The 26,119-nt window shown below is 50.5% G+C and overlaps 1 protein-coding gene across 8 annotated transcripts in view; it reads right to left on the reverse strand.

The window, feature by feature from the left end:
- The window catches only part of birc6 (baculoviral IAP repeat containing 6), an 87,631-nt gene that overhangs the window by 3,888 nt on the left and 57,624 nt on the right, over positions 1 to 26,119 (reverse strand). For 7 of the 8 annotated variants that reach the window (XM_035532725.1, XM_035532723.1, XM_035532726.1 and 4 more), the window contains exons 64-72: positions 25,696 to 25,860; positions 25,379 to 25,544; positions 6,861 to 7,077; positions 6,080 to 6,225; positions 4,686 to 4,796; positions 4,209 to 4,426; positions 3,165 to 3,326; positions 2,999 to 3,076; positions 2,198 to 2,386 (exon numbers count right to left, since the gene is read on the reverse strand). In XM_035532725.1, the coding sequence (XP_035388618.1) occupies positions 2,198 to 2,386; positions 2,999 to 3,076; positions 3,165 to 3,326; positions 4,209 to 4,426; positions 4,686 to 4,796; positions 6,080 to 6,225; positions 6,861 to 7,077; positions 25,379 to 25,544; positions 25,696 to 25,860 (1,452 nt within the window). The remainder of the gene's footprint in view (positions 1 to 2,197; positions 2,387 to 2,998; positions 3,077 to 3,164; positions 3,327 to 4,208; positions 4,427 to 4,685; positions 4,797 to 6,079; positions 6,226 to 6,860; positions 7,078 to 25,378; positions 25,545 to 25,695; positions 25,861 to 26,119) is intronic. The other variant, XM_035532722.1, reaches the window with a different exon arrangement.

Below are 26,119 nucleotides of genomic sequence, written 5' to 3' on the forward strand. Positions count from 1 at the left end.
CACACACACACACACACCCCTGCACTTCTTTGATGATGCGTTTCTAATGACCCTCTTCATCCTCTCCATCCTCTTCATCATGGATATAAACATTCATTCTGATTTCTCAAGTGCTGTAGCAGGAAATGATGTCATTTCATCATGTTCAATCGTCACTTTAATTCTAGTTCAGGGAGATTTCATTTCCTGACATATGTGACATACAGACTAAGCGCAGCAGCTCTGGAGGAGTGGTGTGGGACATAATTGAATTTTCAGTTGTGTGTGTGTGTGTGTGTGTGTGTGTGTGTGTGTGTGTGTGTGTGTGTGTGTGTGTGCATTGCTCTCCCCACTCTGACGTCAGCAAGCAGTGTTTAGTGCTACGTCCGTGTGTGTGTCAGAGATACAGACAGTGAGAGTCCCTCTCTGTGTGTGTGTGTGTGTCCGTCCCTCTGTGCACTCTGCTCTACTGCAGTGTTATTGGCACTTTCACTTTTATTGCAAACAATATCTGAGTGAGTGAGTGTGTATGTGCAGCAGTGGGAGATGGAAGCTCTCTCAAATTTCTGCAGTGAGAGTGTATTTGATTAAATGCGCGTTCGACGCCCCAACTGCCACGTGACGCCACGGTGGCTTTCCGTGTTCCTCCCTCCGGTGCGGAGCAGAACTCCCCTGAGTGTCTGATCATTTGGATGGGGTGCCCAGAGTAACACCTTCCATCAGCCTCCAGAAAGACTTAAGACTTAAGCTTAAGCACACACACAACACGTCCCACTCCTCATGATGGCATGGGAGCCGTGGAGAGGCCATCTTAACAGAGGTCCTCACTAGCTCATCAACAAATTAATTTGACCTTAAATTGACCTTAAATTGCTTTCCCTGTTTGACAGACACTGTGGGCCTTTCTGGTGAGTCACACTGCCTCCCCTACCTCCACAGCCCTGTCATTAAGCACAAGGCTGTGATATTCTTACAATATCCAAGATAAAAATATATATCACACTTTTAATTCCGCCGATTGCCTGCAGTAGTTTCGCTGTCTACCCCAGCAAGCAGCAACACCAAAGTCCGCAGTCGCTCTAAAATGAGGTTGGTGTTGGCATGGTGATGGCAAGAGCATCAGGCCCTAATGTGCTGGATGGCACAGGGATAATACATCAGTCTTATAACTGTCCTCCAGGTTGGCATGGTTACAGCCTGGCAGGCAGGTGCATGGCCGTCGCTGGAGGTGAGACACGCCCCTTGAACACGGCGTGGGCCAGGCGAAATGGCAGGGAAGGGCAGGCCGCGATTAACACGCAGGCAGACGTGTGGGTGTAGTGGGTATAGTGCCGCCTTGTTACGCTCCAGTCAGGATGGCACTGTGTGTGTCACACCAGTTACACAACGTCTCATCACTTCTGTCTCTGTCTGTCTGACAGGCTCCTGAGACTCACTGTCACCAGGCAGGTGTGTGGGAACGTCACACTGTTGTGCAGTTTATCCCCCCTCAATTAGAGTGGGCTTAAGTGTGTGTGTGCGTGTGTATAAGTGTGTGTGCGTGAAGAAAACGGAGGAAAAAAACAACAAAAACCCCACACACACAAAAACGTGCATGCTCACGCCCACACGCACAAGAAAACTGCTTCTGGAAATATGGAGCTGTTGGACTGGTATTCCACATCAATAACTCACTATCTGAGCAGTAATTAGTAACATGCTGGCCTTGCTACCACTTTCTGTCTCTGTGTGTCTGTCTGTCTGTGTGTCTGTCTGTGTGTCTCCATGTCGCCCTCTCCTCTCTGTACTCAGTAGTCCTTGCATTCTCTCTCTCAGGCTCTCAATCTCCTTCTGCATGCACGATGTGTTGTGTCAAGGACATCAGGAAATGGAGGAGGGGGGGGGTAGGAAGAGAGAGAGAGAGAGAGAGAGTGACAGAGACTGGACTGGTCCACATTGAGATGAAAGTCAAAAGCACATGTGCAGTAACACCAGCAGTGCACATGAGTTAGGGGCCAGCAGCACACGTGCACTGTTAGAGGAATGGAGTGAGCTCTGTCCCACACACATGCTGCCATCCTTCACACAGGGAGTGAGTCACAACTGCTCTGGGTCACACCATTTCAGTTTACTTCAAAATTACACACCTAAGAGTGCAAGTGTGTGTGCATGTGTATGTGTGTGTATGTGAGCGAGCAAGCGAACGTGTGTGAGCGAGCGTGTGTGCATGTGTGTCTACCTCTTTAAAGCAGGCTGAAGGGTTCCGGATCTGCTCCAGCATGGCCCATTTGACAGTGGCTTGCCGGATGTTCCCATCATATTCCCGCGAGCTCTGGGTACCACTGGGAGTGCCACGCGACCGCTCGTAACCCGGCTCATTAAAGTACGGTTCTGCCACGAGGATCAGAGACTGTACAGACACTAGCACCTGCGCATGCACGCACACACACACAGTATGAAAACGTTAGCCGATTACAAGACAGAGATGCAGCAGGAAGGAGAAGAGAGGGGGAGATGTGCGTTCCTGAAAGAAGTGTCACTTACAAGCAGTATACAAGCTGGTGAGCAACAAACAAACACAAACATCCCCCTCAACCCATTTACCCACACCACCCCGCGCTCAAAAACACCCCACAGAAGGGAAATCAATTCAGCTCGAGGTGAATTAAGTAGTAAGTAAATAAATAAATAAACAAACACCTTCAAATCAGGGATCTCAGACTCCATCAGGTTTGGATAATCACAGAGTTAAAGTCTCTGGACTGATTTGACTCTGGCTGTCCACACTGACCACCATTACACAGTGCTCATCCAGCCCCCCCCAGGCCATGGGGCTCCTTTCCTCTAGTCTTGTTCATCTCCATGTATCGATCCGGCAGTCATCCACACACCCACCAATGAAGATGTGCCGGGAGTACAGGACAAAGCCCACAGCATTGGGACACTAGTACACATGTCCCCTCCCAATCGATATTATACAGAAAAAGGCGTGTGTGTGTGTCCACGCACGAGAGATTCGTGAGAACAGGCAGACACAGACCTGTAAAAAGCTTGAGGTTTGGGGGTTCCACTTCTCTTCGGGGCGCCCATGCCAGGTGTTCAGAATGCTTAAACACACCTGAGAAACATGAGAAACATGAGGACATCAGGCACGTGAGACTAAGACTGAAAGCGACAGCGGTAGTGTGCATGTGGGCCGGGCCGACCTTGCCGTCGTTGTAGAGGTTGGGGTTGAAGCGAACGCTGTGACCCCCCGTGGTCTCCAGGTTGACCAGCGGGGGCGAGTTGGGATAGTCCTGTGGGAAGTACACGTCAAACTCGAAGCAGCCGTTAGCATAGGGCGTGTCCGCCGGCCCCGTGATCAACACCTGAGAGACGGGGTGGACAGGGTTGGTGGGTGGGAGGGGCGAGGGACAGTTGCTAAGACAACCAATGAAGCGACAGCCACACAGCGGGGGAGGAATCACACCCTTCTAGTGACATTTAAAGAAGTAGGCCAGCATTAAATCTCAAGATTTTAGTTATTCAGAACGGTTTGAAATGTTTTTTGACAAGGTTTTGAACCTACAGATGGTGCAAAAATGACCTGCTACAGACCTCACAGGACAAAAGAGCAAAACTGCAAAATGTGTCAAACTATTCACTTATAGTTTTTATGCGAGCAATATAACATTCAAAATGTTAATTCCATGATTATGATGAGACCGGATTAACAAAATGCTTATAAATCCAAACAAACAAGCCCGTGTGTGAGCTGGTGTGTGAGCCGGTCGTCACATGAGCAGAGCACCTCCAGAGCCAAGCACACTGCCACACACTGACATTTTCAGTGAGCGAGAGCTGGACACACACGGGGTCAGAGGCATCCTTAAATGTCACATGCAAAAAGAGGCTGTGTGTGTGGGTGTGTGTGAGAAGGAGAGAGAGAGTGAGCGGGAGTGTGTGTGTGTGTATATATATGAGAGAGAGAGAGCGAGCACGGGTGAGTGAGTGTGTGTGTGAGGGTATATGAAAGAGAGAGAGGGTGAGTGTGCGTGAGAGAGAGAGAGAGAGAGAGAGAGAGAGAGAGAGAGTGTGTTTGAGAGTGTGTGTGTGTGTGTGTGTGTGTGTGTGTGTGTATATGAGAGAGAGAGAGAGGGTGAGAGCAGGTGAGTGAGTGTGAGAGTTTGATGCTGGTGGACTTAACGTGGGGCAGGGCGTGAGAGGTCCTACGGAGGAAGATGAGTTCAAATGAAAGCAGGGTGTAATACCTTCATGATGTCAAGGCGCTCTTCATCACAGCGGACAAATACGCTGGAGGAGGAGGAGAGGGGGAGGGAAGTGGAGAGAGTGACAGCTTCCTGGGCCAATCGCCTCGCCCGCGCTGCGCTGTTGCCATCACTGGCGTTCTTCACCTGAGACATGTAGTGGTAGTTCACCTTAAACACCAGCTTTGAGTCTTCATCCTCACACACCATCTCAAATGTGTCTGCATGAGAGAGAGTGCACGCACGCACACACACACACACACACACACACACACCCCACAGTGTCACTTATTCGGATCAAGCCATTTCTGAGATGCACAAAGTCAGCCGTCCTGTCTGTGTGTGTGCATGCGCGTGTCATTGGTGATGACCTCAGCCAACTGCAGGCTGAGTGAAGCAGGGCAGGTCTATCTTGGTGTGGAGACATAAGGAGTGAGGGGACGATGGAAGACTATGTCCACTGTGTCCCTCTGTACTCACCAAACTGGAGCTTCTTCATGGCAGAGACATACTTCTCCTCCAGAGAGCGCAGGACAGACAGAGGTTTGGGTCTCGCCACCGCCTTCCGGGAACACTCTGCCATCTTCCGCTCTGCCAACACCGACCAAGGCATCAGATAAGTGCGCGCGCGCACGCACGTGTGTGTGTGTGTGCGCGTGTGTCTGTATGAGTGAGTGTGTGCAAGTGTGTGTGTGTGTGTGAGAGGGCACCGTCCGACACGCGAGTCCGAAGCATACAGCAGAAGTCCGGCTGATGTAGAGCGTAACCGTGAGGATTGGCGTTTGTTTTCGGCAGTGTGCTCATACTTAAAGAGCCCATCACAGCACCCACCCGCTCTGACAAATGACATCCGCGCTGGTACAAGATGGCTACACAGGCGCGATTCTTATCGAGCCCTACTGAGTGATGGTGACGAGGCCCCAGAGACCCGTGTTCCAATAACACGGCAGCATTCCTACGGAAACACGATTAGGCCCCGAGGTCTGGCAGATGTATGCCATTTAGATGCTGTTTTCCAGCTGGGGGGGGGGGGGGGGGGGGGGGGGGGGAGATCCGGACTCTGGGCAGGCCGGAACGCTCCGTTAAACTCTGCACGCCTTTTACAAGGATGTAGGCGCATGCTTGGCTGGGAGCGTCATAAACGGGGACGTCGATAGATCCATTCCCACGCATGCTGTCACGCTGCTCTTGGGTATTAATGCCACAGGAACAGCCAGGTCGTTACGAGCCTATAGCCACAGTGCTGGACCAATCAGAGGGCTTATTAGGAAGTCCCGAGCCTCGTCCGTCCCAGCCCCGTTCAAGAGGGAGGACTAAACATCTGTCTCTCCTCCCTGTCCCCCCGTGGAGAGGACACATCTTAGAAATGTTATCATATGGATTTCCTAATGGGTAGTGACAACCACATCGATCAGTCTCCATGTACACTCCCTTGTGGTGGTGGACGGTACACAAAATCACGGGGGAGTGGGGAGAGAAGCAAAGAGTAAATAAAAGGATGAGAAAACTATAAAAGCAGAGCATACAAGCTCAAAGGTGGGTGGAAAAGAGAGAGCGAGAGAGGGCAATAAAGAAACAGAGAGAAGGAGAGAGAAAGCTGGGGTGAGAGAGTGTGCGGGTGTGCTCCTGTTCAGTGAAAAGAAGCAGGCCAGAATGGCAGGACACAGCGTTCCCACAGACGCTGGAGGGGGTAAGTAGCCATGTTCCCTGGGAAGGGCAGCTGTCATTAACTAACCGTCACGCTGCCATGTAATTCTGAACGCAACCAAAAGGGAAACCTGACCGTCAGTGATAGCTGATAAATACTGGACAGACTGAACCAGAGCAACGTGTGTGTGCGCATGCGTGCGTGTACGTATGTGTGTGCCCCTCACCGTGGTTTGCTTGGCGCAGGCTGGTGGTGGCAGCGTAGACGATCTCAGCCGTTTTCTGGATGTCGGGGACGAGCAGAGTCAGGCCCTCGGGCTCTGGGTCAGATGGCTCTGTCTTCATCACCGCTTTACTCTTGTCTTTCTTTGATCTGAAACATACAGAAGAGACATCACATCTAATCTGGGGGGCAGAGAGAGACGGTGGTAGCAGCAGCCTTCGGAGGACACACACAGACTGTTTGATTCTCATCAAATTATTTTGAAGTTTTATTCATGATGAATTACAAACACAAACTCATTCACAGCTGAGCTCACGCTGATGCAGGTATCAGATCTGACTGGATCACTACACGAAGGATCTAAGGCCACACTACACCTTAACACTCACTGGTGGTGTGTGTGGGGTCGTGAACCCTCCGCCTGTGTGTACTACCAGTGGTGTGTATTTGTGTGTGGGGGGGGTGGAGTTTTCTGACATGGCAGTAATTTAACAGAGGATGTGAAGTTTGTCTCTGTGTGCACGTCCCTCTGTATGCTCTCGCCCTGGAGCTGGATGTCTGCTTTAAGTAGAGTGTCCCTGACTTCACCTACAGACGATGTGTCCCTTCTCGTCTTACCACCCTCCATGTCTTCCGAACGCTGCACTGAACTTCATTCAACTTAGTGTCATTGCTCAGTAAAAGCCAAAGAAATGTCCAGTTAGAGTGCAGGGTCAGGGTCCATCCAATAGCTGTGTGGCAGAACTTGGATCAACCCACAACCTCCCCACTAGGCTGGCACTAACCTGAGGCGGTTGGTGTAGGTGTCTACGCAGGTCTTCATCTTGGCCAACAGCATGCCCACTGAGGCCGGGCTCTCACAGCGCTCTTCATCCTCATCTTCCTCGCCGGCGTCTCCTGAGAGAGGCAGCAGCAGTGGGACGAGGCCCGTACAGGTGGAGAGGGCCCTCAGGAGCTCGAGAAGAGCGCGGTACAGAGGTACATGACGGGCCATGTCCAACACTGGGGGGGTGGGGGGGTGAGGGGGGAAGGAATAAAAGTCAAACAACTTCTCTGGACACCTGGGGACATTCTCTAGTCAGAAGAGATTTCTTTCCAACACAAATTAAATTTGTGACATTTGCCCTGCAAAACTCCCTGACACTGGAGGCAGATAGTTGGGATGCGTCTGGACCCCCACGGCCTTCACACACCCCCAGGCTGGTCCCAGAAGGTGCTTTACACATGTGTAACTGCACAGCTGAACATACGGCCCATCCTCCCAAACGCCTACGCACGTGTTTGTTTGTTAGTACGGCTATGCTCTCCCCGTGTCACACCTGTTTTTCCATTCTCCGTTGTTACTGTGGGAGTATTTAAGGTATTGTCTAATCATTAGAGTTGTCGATATTTAACCCTGATAGCCTGCGAGCTACGTCGTCTTGGTTGTGTGTTAATAAACATTTGTTTCTGTGTGACGGAACTCGTCCACGCATCCTGCTCTGCATCCTCAACGTTACACATACAACCAGAACTAATCCTTCAAATGTATATCAAAGCAGAGGAAACCACCACACACACACACACACCATTTCACCTACTTAATAATTAATCCTCACTCTTGTAAATGCATGCGATACAGTAACTACCAACAATCATGTCACAGCACTACTACAGAGCTGCTGGCCAGGCTAAAAACACTGTAAGCAGAGGAGAAAGGGCACACACACACACACACACACACTTCAGTCCACTAGCCTCAGGTGAACTGAAAACAGGCTACAAGCTCACAGAACTCACCCACAGGTTGTTTGAGCAGCTGAGGGTATGTATGTGAGTGTGTGTGAGAGAGAGAGAGAGAGAGAGAGAGAGCGCGAGCTGGTCCAATCAGCATGACTGTCATAGTTTATGAGCTTTCCACTAAGGGACAAGCGAGTGACAGATCTGGGCCGGGCTGCCTGCGGCAGGGAAGACCAGAGATCACGGCTCACTATCCACTTCACATTCAGATGACTGTGAGGCCAGTGCATCCCCAACTCCTGCTCACTCACACACACCCACACAAACACACCACTGCATCCCCCCATCCCCACCAGTGGGACCAACCTTCAAAAGCCAAATGTCGAGTCACAGAGAAGACCAGGCCACTGAGGGGCAGTAGTCCTGCAGAGGCCCAGTACAGTGTGTGTGTGTTGTAATGTGGAAACTAGATATGTGATGTTAGATTATAGGCTACACAACACACAGAACACACTACAACCATTTCTATGTCTAACACAACACTGACTGAAACTGTTCATTAGGGTTAGAGAGACAGGTTTTTGAGCAGCTCTGCCGCTACTGAACAACTCACAGCCTGACTCTAGTGTCTGTTGGACACACTGACGTGTCCCGTCCCTTCTCTGTCCTGCGCAGCGTGGACAAGCGGCTCTGGACAGAGCCTGTTTAGTGTCAGGAGGTGGGATAACCGTCTGAGAGGGAGAAAGACTGAATGAATGAGTTATACTGGCAGAGGGTACCTGGGCATCTGCTAGCTGAATATGGTGCGTGTGTTTGTTCAGGCTGGTGGGCTGTGTGTGTGTGTTCAGGTCACTCGGCTGTGTGTGCGCGCGTGTGTGTTCCCAGCCCATGAGGTGTTCTTCATGGAGGGCACACAGGGAATTACTTAGAGCTTAGCAAACAGATCACAATTCAGTAGCTACAGCCAAACCTATATAGAGAGACTGCAGATGAGAGTGTGTGTGTTGGGGATTGACTGATTATTGGTACAACCAATAATTGTAGCAGATATCCCGAATATTCTTCCTGAAGATCGAAATTAGCACTTTAATTTAGCAATTAGAAATGAGCACTTTAAAAAAGGTTTTATTGGCAATGAAAAATGAATGTATGTGGATACATTAAAACCAACCACCACGTCTGTATAAGTCCCACCCACAATAGCACTACAAACACAGGTGCATGGTTTCACAGTCAGTCAAGGTTGAGCTCAGTGAGTGAGTGAAATTATATGACTGAATTCACTCACTCACACACACCTTGAGAGATACTGTAGCCACACACACGTGGCCTGTGTGTGCAGTCTTAATCCTGCCTGAAACCTCACGTTTGTTTAGTGAGTTTGAGGTCTGTACAGGTGGGAGTGAACACAGCGTAGACCTTCACTGCTCAGTCAGTAGTTTGATCACGTTCAGAATGTGTGTAAGTCCTTTTTACACCAGACGTGTGGTACATTCCAGCTACTCCGAAATGTCCGGATGTGACTCAGCGTGGTAATCTGCGTGTATAGAAACACAATGACTAATATTCCTGCAGTGATCTTGGGAATGAGATTTAGGGAAGTCTATTCCATGGAAATATCTGTTAACCGCGTTACCATGGTGACTGCATCCCCCCCCCCCCCCCCCCCCCGGTTTAATCTAAACAAGCATCTGTCAGAGTCCCTTCAAAACAAAGATACAGCCCAGGATAGCTACGCTCTATTTTCACAGACTGCACGATGCAGGAGGAATAATTTAGTACTGTTTCTGGGGAGAAACTGATGGTTTTCCACGTAGCCCAAAGCCTCTTCTTGTGCCTGCCGTGAATGTCACGGTGGCGTGTGTGGCAGGCGGCCGGAGGAAGATTTCCCTGATTAACGCAGGCATCCAAAGCTGGAGGCTCGTGACAGGAGACGGGCCACACACCCAGGCACAACTACACACCCCAGCCTCCAGAACGCAGGAGGGTACATGGACTACAAAACCAGAAAAAGGCTTTATGCTTCACAAAGAAGACATGACTGCTTGTCATTTTCATTTGTTGAAGCTCTAGGCTCCATTTCCAGAGAATCACACATTTATGTGTGAACAATGAAATCAACACGTTAACGTTTAGACGCCTTCATTGCTGATTTTGACAATGCAGTGGTGAGTCTTCATGCCTGAGGGTTACTATATATAAACCTAATCCCTCCCTGCAGTAACAGGTCTTTGTGTCTGCTGAATGGATGGGGCTTCACACAGGCTCTGTAGTTTGCATATAGACTCTCATAAGCCCTGCCCCCAAGTTACTCATTACCATAAAACAACAGAAAGATATACCATCTACATACAGAATACCATTAAATATAGGAGCAAAAAACGTCCTACATTACAAACTGGTGTTGAAATGTCTGTGTGTGTGTGTGTGTGTGTGTGTGTGTGTGTGTGTGTGTGTGTGTGTTTTTGTGTGTCTGTGTGTTTTTGTGTGTCTGTGTGTGTGTGTTCAAATGGCCTTCCATCCCCTCCCTTAGTGTCCTGTGTGTATTTTCTCTGGTCCTGTTGCATGCTTCAATCAGACACTGATTTACTGCGTGCGTGCACGCATGCATGCATGCACACACACACACACACACACACACACACACACATTCTTCTTGGCTCCTTGCCTGCCTTCCTAATCAGACATTCAGAGCCATGTCTGATTGTGGAGATGATGAACCATGTTAGCCTGGACTCTGAGGGAACGCAGGCGCTATGACCTTCTCTGCGTCTTCTGGAACAGAGCCAGCTAGCCACAGCATCCAGGACAAGGGGGACAGCTTGAGCACAGGCGCTCGGGGGAGGTGCTTTGCTACAGTGTCTCTTCAGGAGCGACACTCCTGGTTTGGCACTGAAGACCAGACTAAGGTCCTGTGTCCCACACCGCCAGGGACACATACAAAGAACAACACCTGCTGGAGGTAGCAGAGGTGTGCGTGCGCGCGCGCGTGCGAGATTAATACTTCAGGCTCCTCCTGTGTACCAGACCACTGGTGCATACACTCAGCACACAAAATAAACACACTTGTCACCCGTCGCTTCTCCCAGTTATGCCTTCCACCCCTCCCATACACTCATTCTCGTATACACACACACACACACACACACACACACACACACACACACAGGTTTAGCTAATCTATTTCTTTGCTGTCTTACATTTAGTCGAAGGGTCTCACATCAACCCTGTTATAGACAAAGAGGAAAAATTAGGAAGAGCAAGAGAACAAAAGAGATAGAGAGAGAGGGAGGGAGGATTTGAGAAAGACATTGGGAGAGATGGGCTGGCAGGTGTTGTCTTCACTGTAAGCTGTAAATCTCACAGGAGACAGCCCCAGATCAAGAGCCCGTCTCTCTCTCTCACACACACACACACACACACACCGTCAACACACAACAAAGCACATCAATACACAATCCACCATCAACTAGACTCCTTAAATCTCCATTCATAAATAAAACATAACAAACCCCCAGCCTTCGTCACTCCTGCCTTCATGGACACGTCGAGCACAGCGCCCCCCACGGGCTGCACACGGCCATGGAATCATCTAACCTTTATCCATCAACATGTCCGAGACTGTGCGCCTGATACACACATCTTCATATCGTTTCAAACGTCCTGCTTTTCATCACAAGATCCAGCTGTCCATCAGGAGGCTCTCCAACCAGCCCTGGCTAAAGTCTGCACAAGACGATACAACGTGTGTGTCTGCGGGAGACAACCATGCTGAAAGATCTCGTCTGTGTGTATCTACTAAGGTAAGACCAGCCTAAAGCTAAAACTCAGAGCTCACGGCTCACCAGTGTGTCAGACACATTGGACATGTCGGACCAGTCTTCCAGAAAAGGGCTGAACCCACCTGGAGACGTCAGCACGGTACACCCATTACACTGGCACAAACATGGCCAATGTGCACACTGGACCAAGGACCAAGAGAAACACAGCAGAGTCTCACAGTCTTCACAACCAAACTACATTACAAAGGCCAAAAAAGAGAGCGAGAGAGTGATGACCCACCCATAAACATATATGAGTCTCACCCACACCAAGGCCAAGCATTTGCACTGTGTGTGTGTGGGTGTGTGTGAGAGAAGCAGACAGAGGGGATGGACCTCAGGACTGTACAACCTCCAGCTAACAAGGTAACAATACACCACACATTGCTCTCCTGTGGAAACAACCCAGCTCTCCTTCCGCTAGGTCACAGTCAGCTACGGTCAGTCAATCCTTCATTTGAGATAAATAAGAGCTTCATCAGTTCAGTAGTGTTGGAGTGTGTTCTTATGGCCGCCTGGGATAAAGGCAGGCTGTCCTAATGAAAATATACCTGCTTCAGTGATACCTGCCTTCACTGCCTAATGGCTCTAAGAGAGCATTATGAAGCCCAGGTCCAGCGTGACAGACCCATATGTTCAGGTGTGATGGTCATTGGGGTAGGATCAGCTCCACAAACCATAATGACCCTAGAAATCCTCAAAGCCTGTCAGTGTATAAAACGCACTCCTCCTAATGAGCCCTTCAGCACCAGTCTCTACCAGTCTCCCCCAGTCTCCCCCTAGTCTCTACCAGTCTCCCCCCAGTCTCTACCAGTCTCCCCCCAGTCTCCTGCTAGGCTTCTACTTTCCTTAGTTAGCAGTAGAAAATGCTCCCAATCCCACAGACGCACAACGGGGCAGGATAAATCCTGACAGCCTGTCCTGACTGGTGTTTGTTATTCCTCACTGGCCAGACGTGTGGAAAGTAACAGGGATTTGTAGAGTGGGAGAGAACGGGAGAGAGAGGGAGAGAGGAGGAGAGGGGTTTAATATAAGCACAGGCTGATGCATAAGTCACGGGAGGCAGCACACGCCCAAACGCTGACACTGGGTTGGATTTTAGTATAGACACAGATGGAGGTGGGACAAGACCACCTCACGCACACACACGTTACCATTTCAACCCTGGTTGCATGATGAATTAAAACCTTTCGTGGTGTTCAGATCAGCCGGCTAATGAAAAATCCACGAGTGTCCGATGTACAGTCAGCAGATTCCCCTCTGCCGCACTGGCTGTTCTCCCTACTCCAAAGAAACGCCTTCGTTCCGTTCGTTCAGCGCCGGTGTGGCCACAGCAGTGATGGGATAATCTAACCACACAGCTCTGTCAACGGAGCACATGAACAAAACTGAACACCCGTGAATGCAGCCCAGCTTCCGGAGCTTTCCATAGCCAATTTAATTGGGCATTCAGCAGGCCAGCAGGGGGCTTCAGGGAGACCGGGAGAATCGGCCAAGATGATTGCTCGTTTAACAGGAGTGCGAGAATATTTCCCCACATTACGCTGACTGAGGTGTGTGGGTGGTAATTAGCAGAGAGTGACAACGAGAGAGAGAGAGGGAGAGAGAGAAGGAACAATACAAAACAGCAGAAAGAGAGGAGATGTCACGTATTCCTGACATGAATTTTTATTAATTCTACCTCTCTCTGAGGTAGACAAACAACCGGTGAGGAGACATGGGTTTACTTCAGTCTGACAATCTGGATTTATCATGAACCAATCTCCACTACAGCAGACCTCTGTAATCTACTCTCCCAACTCACACGTGCAGGACCTTCAAGCCTCAGAAACACAAACCTGTGTGGTGTGTGTGGGTGTCCCCACATTTGCAAGTGCACGGTCGATCTGGGGTGACCCTCTCAGGTCAACAGCCAAAGCTGTAAAGGCTACACAGAGGGGGTCTCTCTCTCTCTCTCTCTCTCTCTCTCTCTCTCTCTCTCTCTCTCTCTCTCTCTCTCTCTCTCTCTCTCTCTCTCTCTCTCTCTCTCTCTCTCTCTCTCTCTCTCTCTCTCTCTCTCTTCCCCTGTCTCTCTCGTCTCTCTCTCTCTGCTCCCAGGTTACCTGGAAAGGAGGCTGTGGTCAACAGACTCCATCAGCCGGCCCTGACCAATGGAGGCGGCTGGGATACTTTTATTGAGCCCTTGTAATTTCACCCCGCTGGTCGCCCTCCCCAGGCAGAGATTACTGCAGATTGAAACGATAAATCGGAGGGTTAGCGGGAGAAAACCAAACAGGTATATGCGTGCGCCTAGAAGCAACGGACGGGCAGGGCTTTTATGGGAAGTTTGGGGAGGAGGGTGTGGTTCGGACCGCTGTATTTCCCTGGACACGTGAGAGCGGAGAGGCATGAGAGATTTAAACGTCCACTACACCGTAAATGCTGGACGTGAATGAATAAACTGGAATAATACCAGTCAGTGGGTCAAAAATGTGTTATTCGATTGGTCAAACTGGTTGACTGCCCATCTAAACCACAGACACCCACACAAACACTAAAAGAAGAGACCAGTAAGACACACTGCTGTCGTCTCCAAGTGGACTGGGAGGGACAGCTCATGGTTTGGAACAACTATGATGAGCAGCAAAATAAATGGAGTGTGTTATAGTACTGACGTAGAGTTTAGTAGCCATTAACACCCGCCCAACTGTGTGTGTGTGTGGGGGGGGGTATCATCTCGTGCTCCTAAACAGTCTTTCTCTGACTCTCAACCCAACCCTGCCACAGGAGGCTCAAGCTGCATGCGTTGCCTAGCGTACATGCACCTCCTTCACCGTTTCTCCTCCGTCCCTTGGCAGTGTTGTGCGAGACATCAAGGACAGGACCCCTGACTCACTCCCCCTTCTCTCCACTGTACGCTCAGTCGCCACAGTTACCAGCCACACTGACTGCTCATTTGGTGTGATTTTTATTTATTTATTTTTTTCTGGCTCTGAGGCGGAGTCAGGACCACATGATCTGAGCTCCGCGATGGCTACTGGAAATAAAGACGCCAACCGGGGTTTCCAGAGAGCCAGGGAGCATGCTCAGTGGAGGAAAGGGAGGAGCCTCCCAACCTTCCACCAGACACAGAGACTGCTGGGAAAGTGAGTGCACAAAAGAGGCGCTAATTGCTAATCGGCAGGCGGGGGGGGGGGGGGGGGGGGGGGGGGGCAGTTACATGTCACTGAGTGTTTGGGTCAAAGAGACAGGAGGAGCAAAAGAAGAAAAAAAACAAAAGAAAACAAGCATGTGTGTGTGTGACTGAACGACAGAGAGAGAGAGAAGAAATGGAGCCGTGATGGGGCGGAGAGAGAGAGAGAGACAGAGTGCAACTGAGCAAGCAAGCAAGGGGGTAGAGAGGGAGGAGGATTTCTCTGATCTCAGAGCTGAAAGCTGCTAGCGGCTGAGCCAGCGGAGAGAGAGAGCACGCGGAAGACAAGGAGTCCAACCCAAACCAACAGCGACAACTAGAACCAGAGCTGGGAGACCAGGAACACAGACACAGAGAGAGAGAGAGAGAGAGAGAGAGAGAGAGCACGCGAGAGCGAGAGTGAGCGCGTGTGCAGAAGGGGGAGCAAGCGGACTGTCTGAGCTGCGTAACACACACACACACACATACACGCGCACACACACACACGCGGCTCACGGAGATGCTGCTGTAGACCTACGCGCTCTCTCTCCCTCTGGTATTTGTGTGCGTGGGGACTTGGGTGGCCAGCTGGCCCTGATGTGGGTCCCAGTCCTGGGCAGAAGAGCCCTGAACTGTGAGGAGTCTGGAGTATGCAGCCTCCCTCAGCTAGCCTGGCACGCTGTAGGGTAAGTCCTCCTCAACATCCTCTCCCCCCTCTCCTCTGTCCTCTAGCGAGTCTTTCTTAGCGGTCTTCTCTGATGCTTTTGCTGTGCATGTATATCTGTGTTAAAACCCCTTCTGATACCCCCAGGGCAGGAGTGTATGTGTGCGTGTGCGAGACAGTGAGGAGAGAGAGAGAGTGTGTGTGCGCGCGCGTGTGTGTGTGTGTGAGTGCTGTGTTTGAGAGACAGTGAGAAGAGCGTGAGTGTGTGTGTGTGTGTGTGTGTGTGTGTGTGTGTGTGTGTTCAGAGGGGGACTTCAGCTCTGTAGCCTTACTCTGCTCACATCCCATTTCACAGTTTAGCAATTAGTGCTTCTGTGTGTGTGTGTAAGTAAAAGGGGAGGGAGTGACTCCTCATGTCTCCAACAGCTTGCTGGGGATTTCATCTTGAGAATTCTGGATGAGGGAGACTACTGGACTACCGCTCCACAAAATGACAGGGGGAGAGGGATAGAGAGAGAGAGAGAGAGAGAGAGAGAGAGAGAGAGAGAGACTGAAGAGGAGAGGGGAAAAAAAAAAAAAAAAGAATTCCTCTCCACTGCCTTCTCCAGTTCACTCAGATTCTCTTGTTCTGGTCATATAACCCCCTCACTGTCTCTCTCTCTCTCCCTCACTCTGTGTGTGTGTGTGTGTGTGTGTGTGTGTGTGTGTGTGTGTGTGTGTAGATAAGCACCAGCACGCGAGAGGCAGGTGGTCAGCATGGGCACGACGGCCATCAGCATTGAGGAGGTGCGTGCGCTCGAGGGCAAAGAGGAGAGGGAGGAGTCCATGCTCGCCCTGCTCGGAATCATCGGCACCTTCCTCAACCTCTTCGTCATTGTTTTCGTCTACATCTACACCACCCTGTGAGGGGCGCTGCAGAGCAGAGTCAGAGACCAGGCCAGAGGTGAGGGGTGGGGGCATCTGGGCGTGGCAAAGAGGCGGTGGGCGGAGCCATGTGGTATGCGGCGTGTGAGGAGGAAGGGAACCACAGCAAAGACCTGGATAGATGACACCAGGCGGGACCGCAGGGGACGGCGCTTGGCTGGGGGGAGATCACACCTGATGGGGACTGAGAATGCTAGCATCCCCCCAAAGGCTGAAACTGGTATGGGACACAATTCACTGGACAGCCCAGTGCTCCACGGCATCCTGGGAGGGTGGGCTCTTCTTTCCCCTTCTCACTGACCAAGGGGACTTGGTTACCATGGTAACACCAATTACATAACACAACACTTGGCTTCCATTATGTGGAAATACAACCGCACGCAGCCTGTCCAACACACCTTACTCACCACACCCAAACATATGCGTGCACACACGCATGGAGAAAGTACCAGGAGTGACAGTGTCAGTATTTTCTTACTGTTGCCATGAGGAACTAAAGCAAAAGGATGACAAGGTTTGTGCGTATATGTGGAGAAGACAGAGAGAGCGCAGGGAAGACAACCAGGAATATTTTTCTATTTTAAATGAAACGGAACTGGATCCACAGCATGGAGACAAAAGGAGAGGAAGACAAGATTAGATCATCTCAGACTGGAACATTTTTCAGATGGGAATAGGGACCACCCCCTGACATGGTTTCACCTGCTGACACTAGTGTGGGTTCACGGGGTCACCACACTCTTCCTGTACAAAGGACAAAGATTTTATATCCGACCTATTATTACCCACTAGATGTACTGTGCAATAGGAAATTTGATCAATAAAATGAAATATGTATTCAGAGGGTCGTACGCGTTGTTTGATTTAATGGAGGAACCATGAGTGTGTGCGTGTGTGTGTGTGTGTGTGTGCACAAAAGGCATGTGTGAGTGACTAGAATGGTGTGTTTTAATGAGAGAGGGGATATGTGTGTGGAGTTTGACAGTTTGGCATATGTGTGATGCTTCAGCTAGATCCAAAAAGCTTTGCGAAGGGGGGGTGTAAATGCACATGCACAATTGTGGGTCGGTGCTGTGGGAGTACTAATGAGACAGCAGATGGAGAGAGGAATGGAGAGAGGGGAAGCAACATTTGGTAAAAATAACCTCACATACATGAGAATAGCCCATGGCCATCCACACAGAAAAACACCAGGGCATGTCAGGGGGGTGTGAGGTCAGCCAACAGGGCTCCAGAGCCACGGCTCTGTCCCGCACACGGTGCTGCATTAAAGGGCAGGGTCCGGAAAGCTGTTCACATGAAGCGTATCCAGCAGGACACGCACAGCCACACAGCATGTCCACAACAGCACAGAGAGGCCATCACAGCTCCCACTAGCTGGTACTAGATGCTGTGGTGTTAAGCGCTGTCCTGGGGTCCCCGTGGCAGACACAGTCTGAAGACATAGTCCAGCACGTCATCTCCAGCTCATGAGGCGCTACCCAGTTAGCGGAGAACCTGGACAAGGGACAAGAGACAGGTGTGCACCAGGACTGCAGAAGGAACTCGGCCTCAGAGGCTAAGAAACAACTGACTAAACTTGGTTCTCTTGTAGTCAGGAGTCGTGACCATTTATAGCCTGTGTGTGTGTGTTTGGATGTTCACTAAGAGCAGTGATGAACAGCGTTGTGTGAAAGGTGTAGGTCTGTGCACTAAAGATCTTTGACTAATACACAACACACACAGCTGGAAAACAAACATGAGAAACACCTGAGAATTCTCTGTACGGCAGAAACCACAGCAGGTGACAGTCCCACTAATGTCAAGTGCAGAAAGATAAATGAATATGAACAAATTGAAAAGGAATTGAGATAATTCACTAGGGATTTGGCCTAAAGTTCACGACCTCCACACCCCGGAGGAGAAGAGGAGGAGAGAGAGACTCCATACAGCAAGGGAGAGAAACAAAAAGAGAACAGATACTGCAGTAGCACAGCACTCAGGGAGAGAGAGGAGTGTGTGTGTGTGTGTGTGTGTGTGAGAGAGAGAGAGAGAGAGAGAGAGAGAGTGTGTGTGGGTGTGAGAGAGAGTGAGTGTGTGTGTGTGGGTGTGTGAGAGAGTGTGTGTGTGTGGGTGTGTGAGAGAGTGTGTGTGTGTGGGTGTGTGTGGGAGAGAATGCGTGGGTGGGTGAGTGTGTGGGTGAGTGTGGGAGAGTGTGTGGGTGTGTGTGTGAGAGAGAGAGAGTGTGTGTGTGTGGGTGTGTGAGAGAGAGTATGTGTGTGTAGATGTGTGTGAGAGAGAGAGTGTGTGTGTGTGGGTGTGTGTGTGTGTGAGAGAGAGTGTGTGTGGGAGAGAATGCGTGGGTGGGTGGGTGAGTGTGTGGGAGAGAGTGGGTGTGTGGGTGGGGGTGAATGTGTGTGTGTGTGTGTGCGTGTGTGTGTGTGCGTGGGGGTGAGTGTGTGTGTGTAGGTGAGAGTGTGTGTGTAGGTGAGTGTGTGTGTGTGTGTGTGTGTGTGTAGGTGAGTGTGTGTGTGAGAGAGAGAGTGGATGTGTATGTGTGGGTGTGTGAGGGTGTGGGTGTGTGTGTGTGTGTGTGTGTGTGTGTGTGTGAGAGCGTGTGTGGGGTGTGGGTGGGTGTGTGTGGGGGGGTGAGTGTGTGAGAGTGGGTGTGTGAGAGTGGGTGGGTGTGTGTGTGTGTGTGTGTGTGTGGGAGTGGGTGGGTGAGAGTGTGTGGGTGAGAGTGTGTGGGTGAGTGTGTGTGGGGGGGTGAGTGGGTGTGTGAGAGTGGGTGTGTGAGAGTGGGTGTGTGGGGGTGAGTGTGTGTGGGGGTGAGTGTGTGTGGGGGTGAGTGTGTGGGGGGGTGAGTGTGTGTGTTGGGTGTGAGGGTGAGGGTGTGAGGGTGTGAGTGTGTGTGTGAGAGTGGGTGGGAGTGAGTGGGTGTGTGTGTGGGAGTGGGTGGGAGTGTGTGGGTGAGAGTGTGTGGGTGAGTGTGTGTGGGGGGGTGAGTGGGTGAGAGTGGGTGTGTGGGGGTGAGTGTGTGTGGGGGTGAGTGTGTGTGGGGGTGAGTGTGTGTGGGTGAGTGTGTGTGGGGGGGTGAGTGGGTGTGTGAGAGTGGGTGTGTGAGAGTGTGTGGGGGGGTGAGTGTGTGGGGGGGTGAGTGTGTGTGTGTGAGAGGGTGTGAGTGTGGGTGAGTGTGTGAGGGTGTATGAGAGTGGGTGGGTGAGTGTGTGTGTGTGTGTGTGTGTATGGAGGGGGTGAGTGTGGGTGAGTGTGCGCGGGTGAGTGTGTGCGCGGGTGAGTGTGTGCGGAGGGGGTAAGTGTGGGTGGGTGTGTGTGTGTGTGTGTGTGTGTGGGTGTGAGAGAGAGTGTGTGTGTGGGTGTGTGAGAGAGAGAGTGTGTGTGTAGGTGTGTGAGAGAGAGTGTGTGTGTGTAGGTGTGTGTGAGAGAGAGAGTGTGTGTATGTGTGTGTAGGTGTGTGAGAGAGAGTGTGTGTGGGTGTGTGTGGGGGGGTGAGTGAGTGTGTGTGTGTGTAGGTGAGTGTGTGTGTGTAGGTGAGTGTGTGTGTGTGTGTGTGTAGGTGAGTGTGTGTGTGAGAGAGAGAGCGTGGGTGTGTATGTGTGTGTGTGTGTGTGAGTGGGTGGGAGTGAGTGGGGGGGTGAGTGGGTGAGAGTGGGTGTGTGAGTGGGTGTGAGAGTGGGTGGGTGGGTGGGTGGGTGTGAGAGTGGGTGGGTGGGTGGGTGGGTGTGAGAGTGGGTGTGAGAGTGGGTGGGTGTGTGTGTGTGTGGGTGAGAGTGTGTGGGGGGGTGAGAGGGTGTGAGTGTATGTGGGTGTGAGAGTGGGTGAGTGTGTCTGAGGGTGTATGAGAGTGGGTGGGTGAGTGTGTGTGTGAGTGTATGGAGGGCGTGAGTGTGGGTGAGTGTGCGCGGGTGAGAGTGTGCGCGGGTGAGAGTGTGCAGAGGGGGTAAGTGTGTGTGTGTGTGTGTGTGGGTGTGAGAGGGTGTGTGTGTGTGTGTGTGTGGGTGGGTGTGCGTGTGTGTGAGTGGGTGTGCGTGGGTGGGTGAGAGTGCGTGGGTGGGTGAGAGTGTGTGGGTGGGTGAGAGTGTGGGTGGGTGTGCGTGGGGGTAGGTGTGAGTGTGTGGGGGTGGGTGTGAGTGTGTGAGAGTGTGTGTGGGTGGGTGTGCGTGTGTGTGAGTGTGTGGGTGAGTGTGTGTGGGTGGGTGAGAGTGTGTGTGGGTGGGTGAGAGTGTGTGTGGGTGGCTATGTGTGAGACAGAACGAGAGAGTGCAAGTCAGAACATATAAGGAGAAATAGAAAAGAAATTTACTGGGGCAGGTATGAAGGAGACAGCACACACTGGATGAAGAGAGGAGAATGATTAAGTGGAGATGAAGACGAAAAGAATGGAAAAAGGAAAAACAGAAAAAGAAGAGTGGGAAGGAGTGATAAAGGTGGAGCTGCAGGAAAGAGAGAAGGGAGAGAGTTGATATGAGAAATAGAGAGAAAGAGAGAGACAGACAGACATGGGGGGGGTGCATGACGAGATGAATGTACTAATTGCTGCAGTGTGTTACTGTCTACACCTCTAACACCTGTTTCACTTAGTGAGACACACATGCACACACACTTCCCAATGCTGTCTCCACTCAATCCAGCCCCTGCGTGTGTGTGCACTATGGCAGGAGTGCAGCGAGGTGGGACCCTCAGTCCTGTGTCTGTGTAGCAGTGATGGAGGACCATGAGTGCCTCTCAGAAGGACTGCCAAGACACCCCTGACTAATACAGGACACTGCTCCAACCACACCGGGAGGTGGAGGCTCGGCCAGCTGTGTGTGTGTGTGTGTGTGTGTGTGTGTGTGTGTGTAAGAGAAAGAGAGAGAGAGAGAAAGACAGTGCGAGCGAGCGAGTGAGAGCAAGAGATAAGATTATTCAGCAGGGAAGCTTATGTGTTTAAAGATGGCATTCCAAGGGGAGTGTGTGTGTGTGTGTGAGATCGCCCTCCCCAAAGGGAGGATAAACAGCAGCCATAGAGAACGGAGGGTGTGGAGAGGTGCTCAGAGAAGACAGGCTGTGTGTGAACGCAGTGGAGGGAGGACAGGACACACACTCAAAGACAGAGAGAGGGGAAGAATCCCGACATGTGCGAGGAAAAGATCAGAGCCAAGACCCCGCCCCCGAGACTGAGCCACACCTTTAACCACAAAAAAGAGGAAATGACCTCATTAGTAAAAGAAGCATACAATAGTCAAGCTCATGTGATATGGAGCTGTACTGTGAGTGGTTTTACCACAGACTGCCATCCAAGAGGCATGTAAAGCCAGGGCCCCAGGAAGAGGCTGGCTGGGAGGAGTCAAAGGGAAAACACTGTACAAGTACACCATCTCCTAGTCCCGCCCTCATACAGCCACTGAACACAGATGATGTCACCACCCTGCTCCTGAAAGCCAAACAGCAGGGTGATCACAACTACCAAACACCACACATTCAACTAAACACCAACACCCCACCACCTCCACAAGGACTGTAAACACCAGTAAATGTATGACGTGGTTCTTGTGTGATGCACTGATCTCTAAGTTCTTCAACAGCAGCTATTTTGCCATGTTAGAATTGACTTCAGTCCATTAATACATTTTGATAATGAATGTGTTTTGAGGGTTTTTTTTGGCCAAAATAAAATTCTCGGGATATTTCCAAACCCCCAAGATCCTAAATACTCCTAAGCTCAACTCTCCAGGATGCATGTGCAGCATGCTCACGGACAGCAGGGAAGGACAGAGGAAAGCAGCTCTGGGTGTGAGAGCTGAATTTCTAATTATTTCTAAATATTCAATTCAGTGCACCATGAAATCTCAAAGTGCAGCATAAAAAGATAATTTTTCACCAAAATAATCTGTGTTCGGTGAATTCTGAGATTTCATGACGCCCTGACCTGTTCCCTAAAGAAGCATAATCAAATTGAAATAAAACCTGTTGCAGTTAAACATTTGTCCCCAAGCGCTACAGAACAGGACTGACGGAGCGAAATTTCACATTTTAAAGTTCTGCACAATAGTGTTGAGTCTACACAGCTCTGTTTCTGTCCTTGTGCAAGAAAGTGGCTGAATAGAACAAAACCAATGACAAACGCCTGAACAGCCCCATATAACAGCGCCTTCATAACAGACCAAGAGGCCTGGTTTATATTTCAGTACATAATTACACCCTCACTACCGAAACATTACTGAACACTACACTATAGATTCAACACCACAACTACAAACCAGACAACAGATACTGGGCAGAAATCAAACCAGGCAAAAAGCAGAAAAATTCGAACTAAACACCTGGTGAACATTTAAAGCAAAAGGACTAGACACAAGTGTAAGAGGATTAGGGTTTAGGGTTCAGGTTAGCCTGACACCCTGTGCTAGCAGGAATTAGAAAGGCCTGTCATATCTTAAGCATTCGATTGTTGTATTCTTCATTGATGAGACTGTGTTACTGGACTAAGCTATTTTGTTTATTATGCGAATAATTATTTTAAACAAGTAAACAAAAGTGTGTGGTGCAGCTGTGTGCGAAGACGTTAACGGATTTCTAGAGTTCACGGTAGACCAGTGCGTGGCAGAGACATGTGGCACAGGTGCTCAGTTTGAGAACAAAACGAATGTAAAAACAAATAATCAATCAAACCAAACACGGAGGCTAAAACCTTGGCACTAAAAGGCAAATGTGTGATTAACGTGAACATATGTAACTAATGTCCATGCTGTAATTCATTGCTTACTGATTCCCCAGTACTTTACTTATCTATTCCTGTCCCCCAGGGGAGGTGGACAGTCCATTTGGGGTCAGATCAATGCTCCATACAATGCAGGAAACATGGAGACGACACAGGGGCAGGTCTTGTGATAGGGTATGTATTAGTCCACCAGGTGTGGGGGCCAATTTCCTCTCCTGAGTCTCTCTCTCTCTGTTTTCTGATTTAAAGTCCCATGGGAGATCAGGCATCAGAGCTGCACTACAACCCCCATGCAATACAGTCCTACTATTCCTGGTGAATACCAAAAAGATTCAGCCTGACATGCGCGCGCACGCCTCTGCTGCTTCCCTTCTGTGTCTCTGGGTTTCGCCCCCCCCCCCCCGGCTATCAGAATGGGACGTTCCTAAACAGTTCAACCCTTCCTGTTTAATCATCACTGATGCGTCATCAGTACCCTGTAGCTCCGGCCACAGCCAGTGCACTCCCTCCTCTTACACACAACACTCCTCTTACACTCTCTCTCCCTCTCTTCTCTCGTGTCACTCTTCTCCATCTTCATTTCTCTTCTCTACCCATATCACTCCCCCCCAATCATCTCTTGCCTACCTACCTATTGCATAAACATTCACTATCCTCCCCCGGTCTCTCTCTCTCTCTCTCTCTCTCTCTCTCTCTCTCTCTCTCTCTCCCCCCTGTAGCCTCTCCTACAGACTGATGACGGCCCTCCTGATGGCAGTGAGGTGAATGCTAACGTGGCTCTGTTTAGCCAGACAACTCCCTGTGAGTCAGAGGGGAGCAGAGAGGAAGCCTGGACGATCAACACACACACAGAGTTGAAACCTGCAGCAGAGAACTAATTACTACACTTAGCTCTTCGTGCGTTTAATTAGGAAAACAGGCATTAAAGCACCTACAGTCGACTTCATTTTCCCTAATGCACATTTACAGAGCTCTCTCTTTCACACACACACACACAAATCACATCAACCACTATGAAGACTCTCCTCACACAACCACCAAGAACACACACATACACCCATAACATCCAACCACCCAATCTTAAGTAACTGACAGTATACAAATCAGACATACAACACAATACCAGTTCATGGCTCTTAGGACACACACACACACAGACACACACACACAGACACAGACACAGAGAGACCGAAACAGAGAGAGAGAGAGACACACACACACAGACAGACAGAGAGAGAGACACACACACAGAGAGAGAGAGACACACACACACACACACACACACACACACACACACAGAGAGAGACACAGAGTGAGACAGACAGACACAGACAGAGAGACAGACAGAGAGAGACACAGACAGACAGAGAGAGCGAGACACACACACACACAGACAGGCAGAGAGACAGAGACAAACACAGAGAGAGAGACACACAGACAGAGACAGAGACAGACAGAGAGAGGGAGACACACAGAGAGAGAGAGAGGGAGACACACAGACAGAGAGAGAGAGAGACACACAGACAGAGAGAGAGAGACACACAGACAGAGAGAGAGAGAGACACACAGACAGAGAGAGAGAGACACACACACAGACAGAGAGAGAGAGAGACACACACACACAGAGAGAGAGAGACACACACACAGACAGAGAGAGAGACACACACAGAGAGAGAGAGAGACACAGAGAGACAGACACACAGAGAGACAGACACACAGACAGAGAGACAGAGAGACAGACACACACACAGACAGTCACTCAGACAGACAGAGACAGACAGAGAAACACAGACAGAGAGACACACAGACAGACAGAAAGAAAGAGAGAGACACACAGAGAGACAGAGAGACACACACAGAGAGACAGAGACACACACAGACAGTCACTCAGACAGAAAGAGACAGAGACAGATAGACAGACAGAGAAACACACAGACAGAGAGAGAGCGAGAGACACAGACAGAGCTCCACCTGCTGACACACATTGTTTTCAGTAAAGGTGTGATGTAAACACACCTGCAGCCAAACACAGACTCACTCCCACAAAGCTGCACAGGCCCACTCAGTACTCACGCCTCAGTATTCATGCCTCTTTACTCGGCACTCCTCCCTCATGCCTCATGCCTCTGTACTCCTCACACCTCAGCACTCCTCCCTCTGTACTCATGCCTCAGCACTCACGCCTCAGTACTCAGGCCTCAGTACTCAGGCCTCAGTACTCAGCACTCAGCAGCTACATGGCTGAGAACGTCTTCCCAAAAACAAGAAGCATGCCAATAAAACACAGGACACACACACGCGCAGGCTCAGGAGAGCAGGTGTACCGGAGTCGTTGCGGAGATAGGAGGACATGGCGGGGATGAGACAGGACTGGCTCAGGAGCTCCTGCAGGACTGAGGGCAGAGCTGCACTGTTGTGACCCCTGCCTTCCACCGAGGGGGTTTCCACTGCACCCACACACCCTGCAGGGTTAATGTAGCTCGCCAACACCTGACACACACACAAACACACAATCACAAATCTAATGGAGAAACGACCCTTCACAAAACTCTGAAAATGGAATATTCATTCAATCTTCCTGCCCATCATGTTCTTAGACTGTGTATGTGTGTGTGAGAGAGTGTGTGAGTGTGCGTGGTACCTGCAGTAGACAAGTTACATGCTCCTCCTCCAGCCGTTGTTTGGTGAGTGCCTGTTCCACGTCCCATCCCGAGGCCGTGGAGCCCGTGCCAAAGCCCGTGCCCTTTGCCCAGTACAGCTGCTGCTCCTCCGTGGTGCCCCCACCGTGCCCGCTGGACACCTGCGGCTAGCGCGCGCACACACACACACGCACGCACACACACACACACACACACACACACACACAGTTATGCACTAAACACACATGAAGTTTCACTAGCCACACACCAAGCCAACTCAAACATCTGCAGCTTACGCGTACACACACACACACACACACACACACACACACACACACACACACACACACAGTTATGCACTAAACACACATGAAGTTTCACTAGCCACACACCAAGCCAACTCAAACATCTGCAGCTTACGCGTAC

This window comes from Electrophorus electricus, chromosome 13, assembly GCF_013358815.1.
Source record: "Electrophorus electricus isolate fEleEle1 chromosome 13, fEleEle1.pri, whole genome shotgun sequence".
Taxonomy (NCBI): domain Eukaryota; kingdom Metazoa; phylum Chordata; class Actinopteri; order Gymnotiformes; family Gymnotidae; genus Electrophorus; species Electrophorus electricus.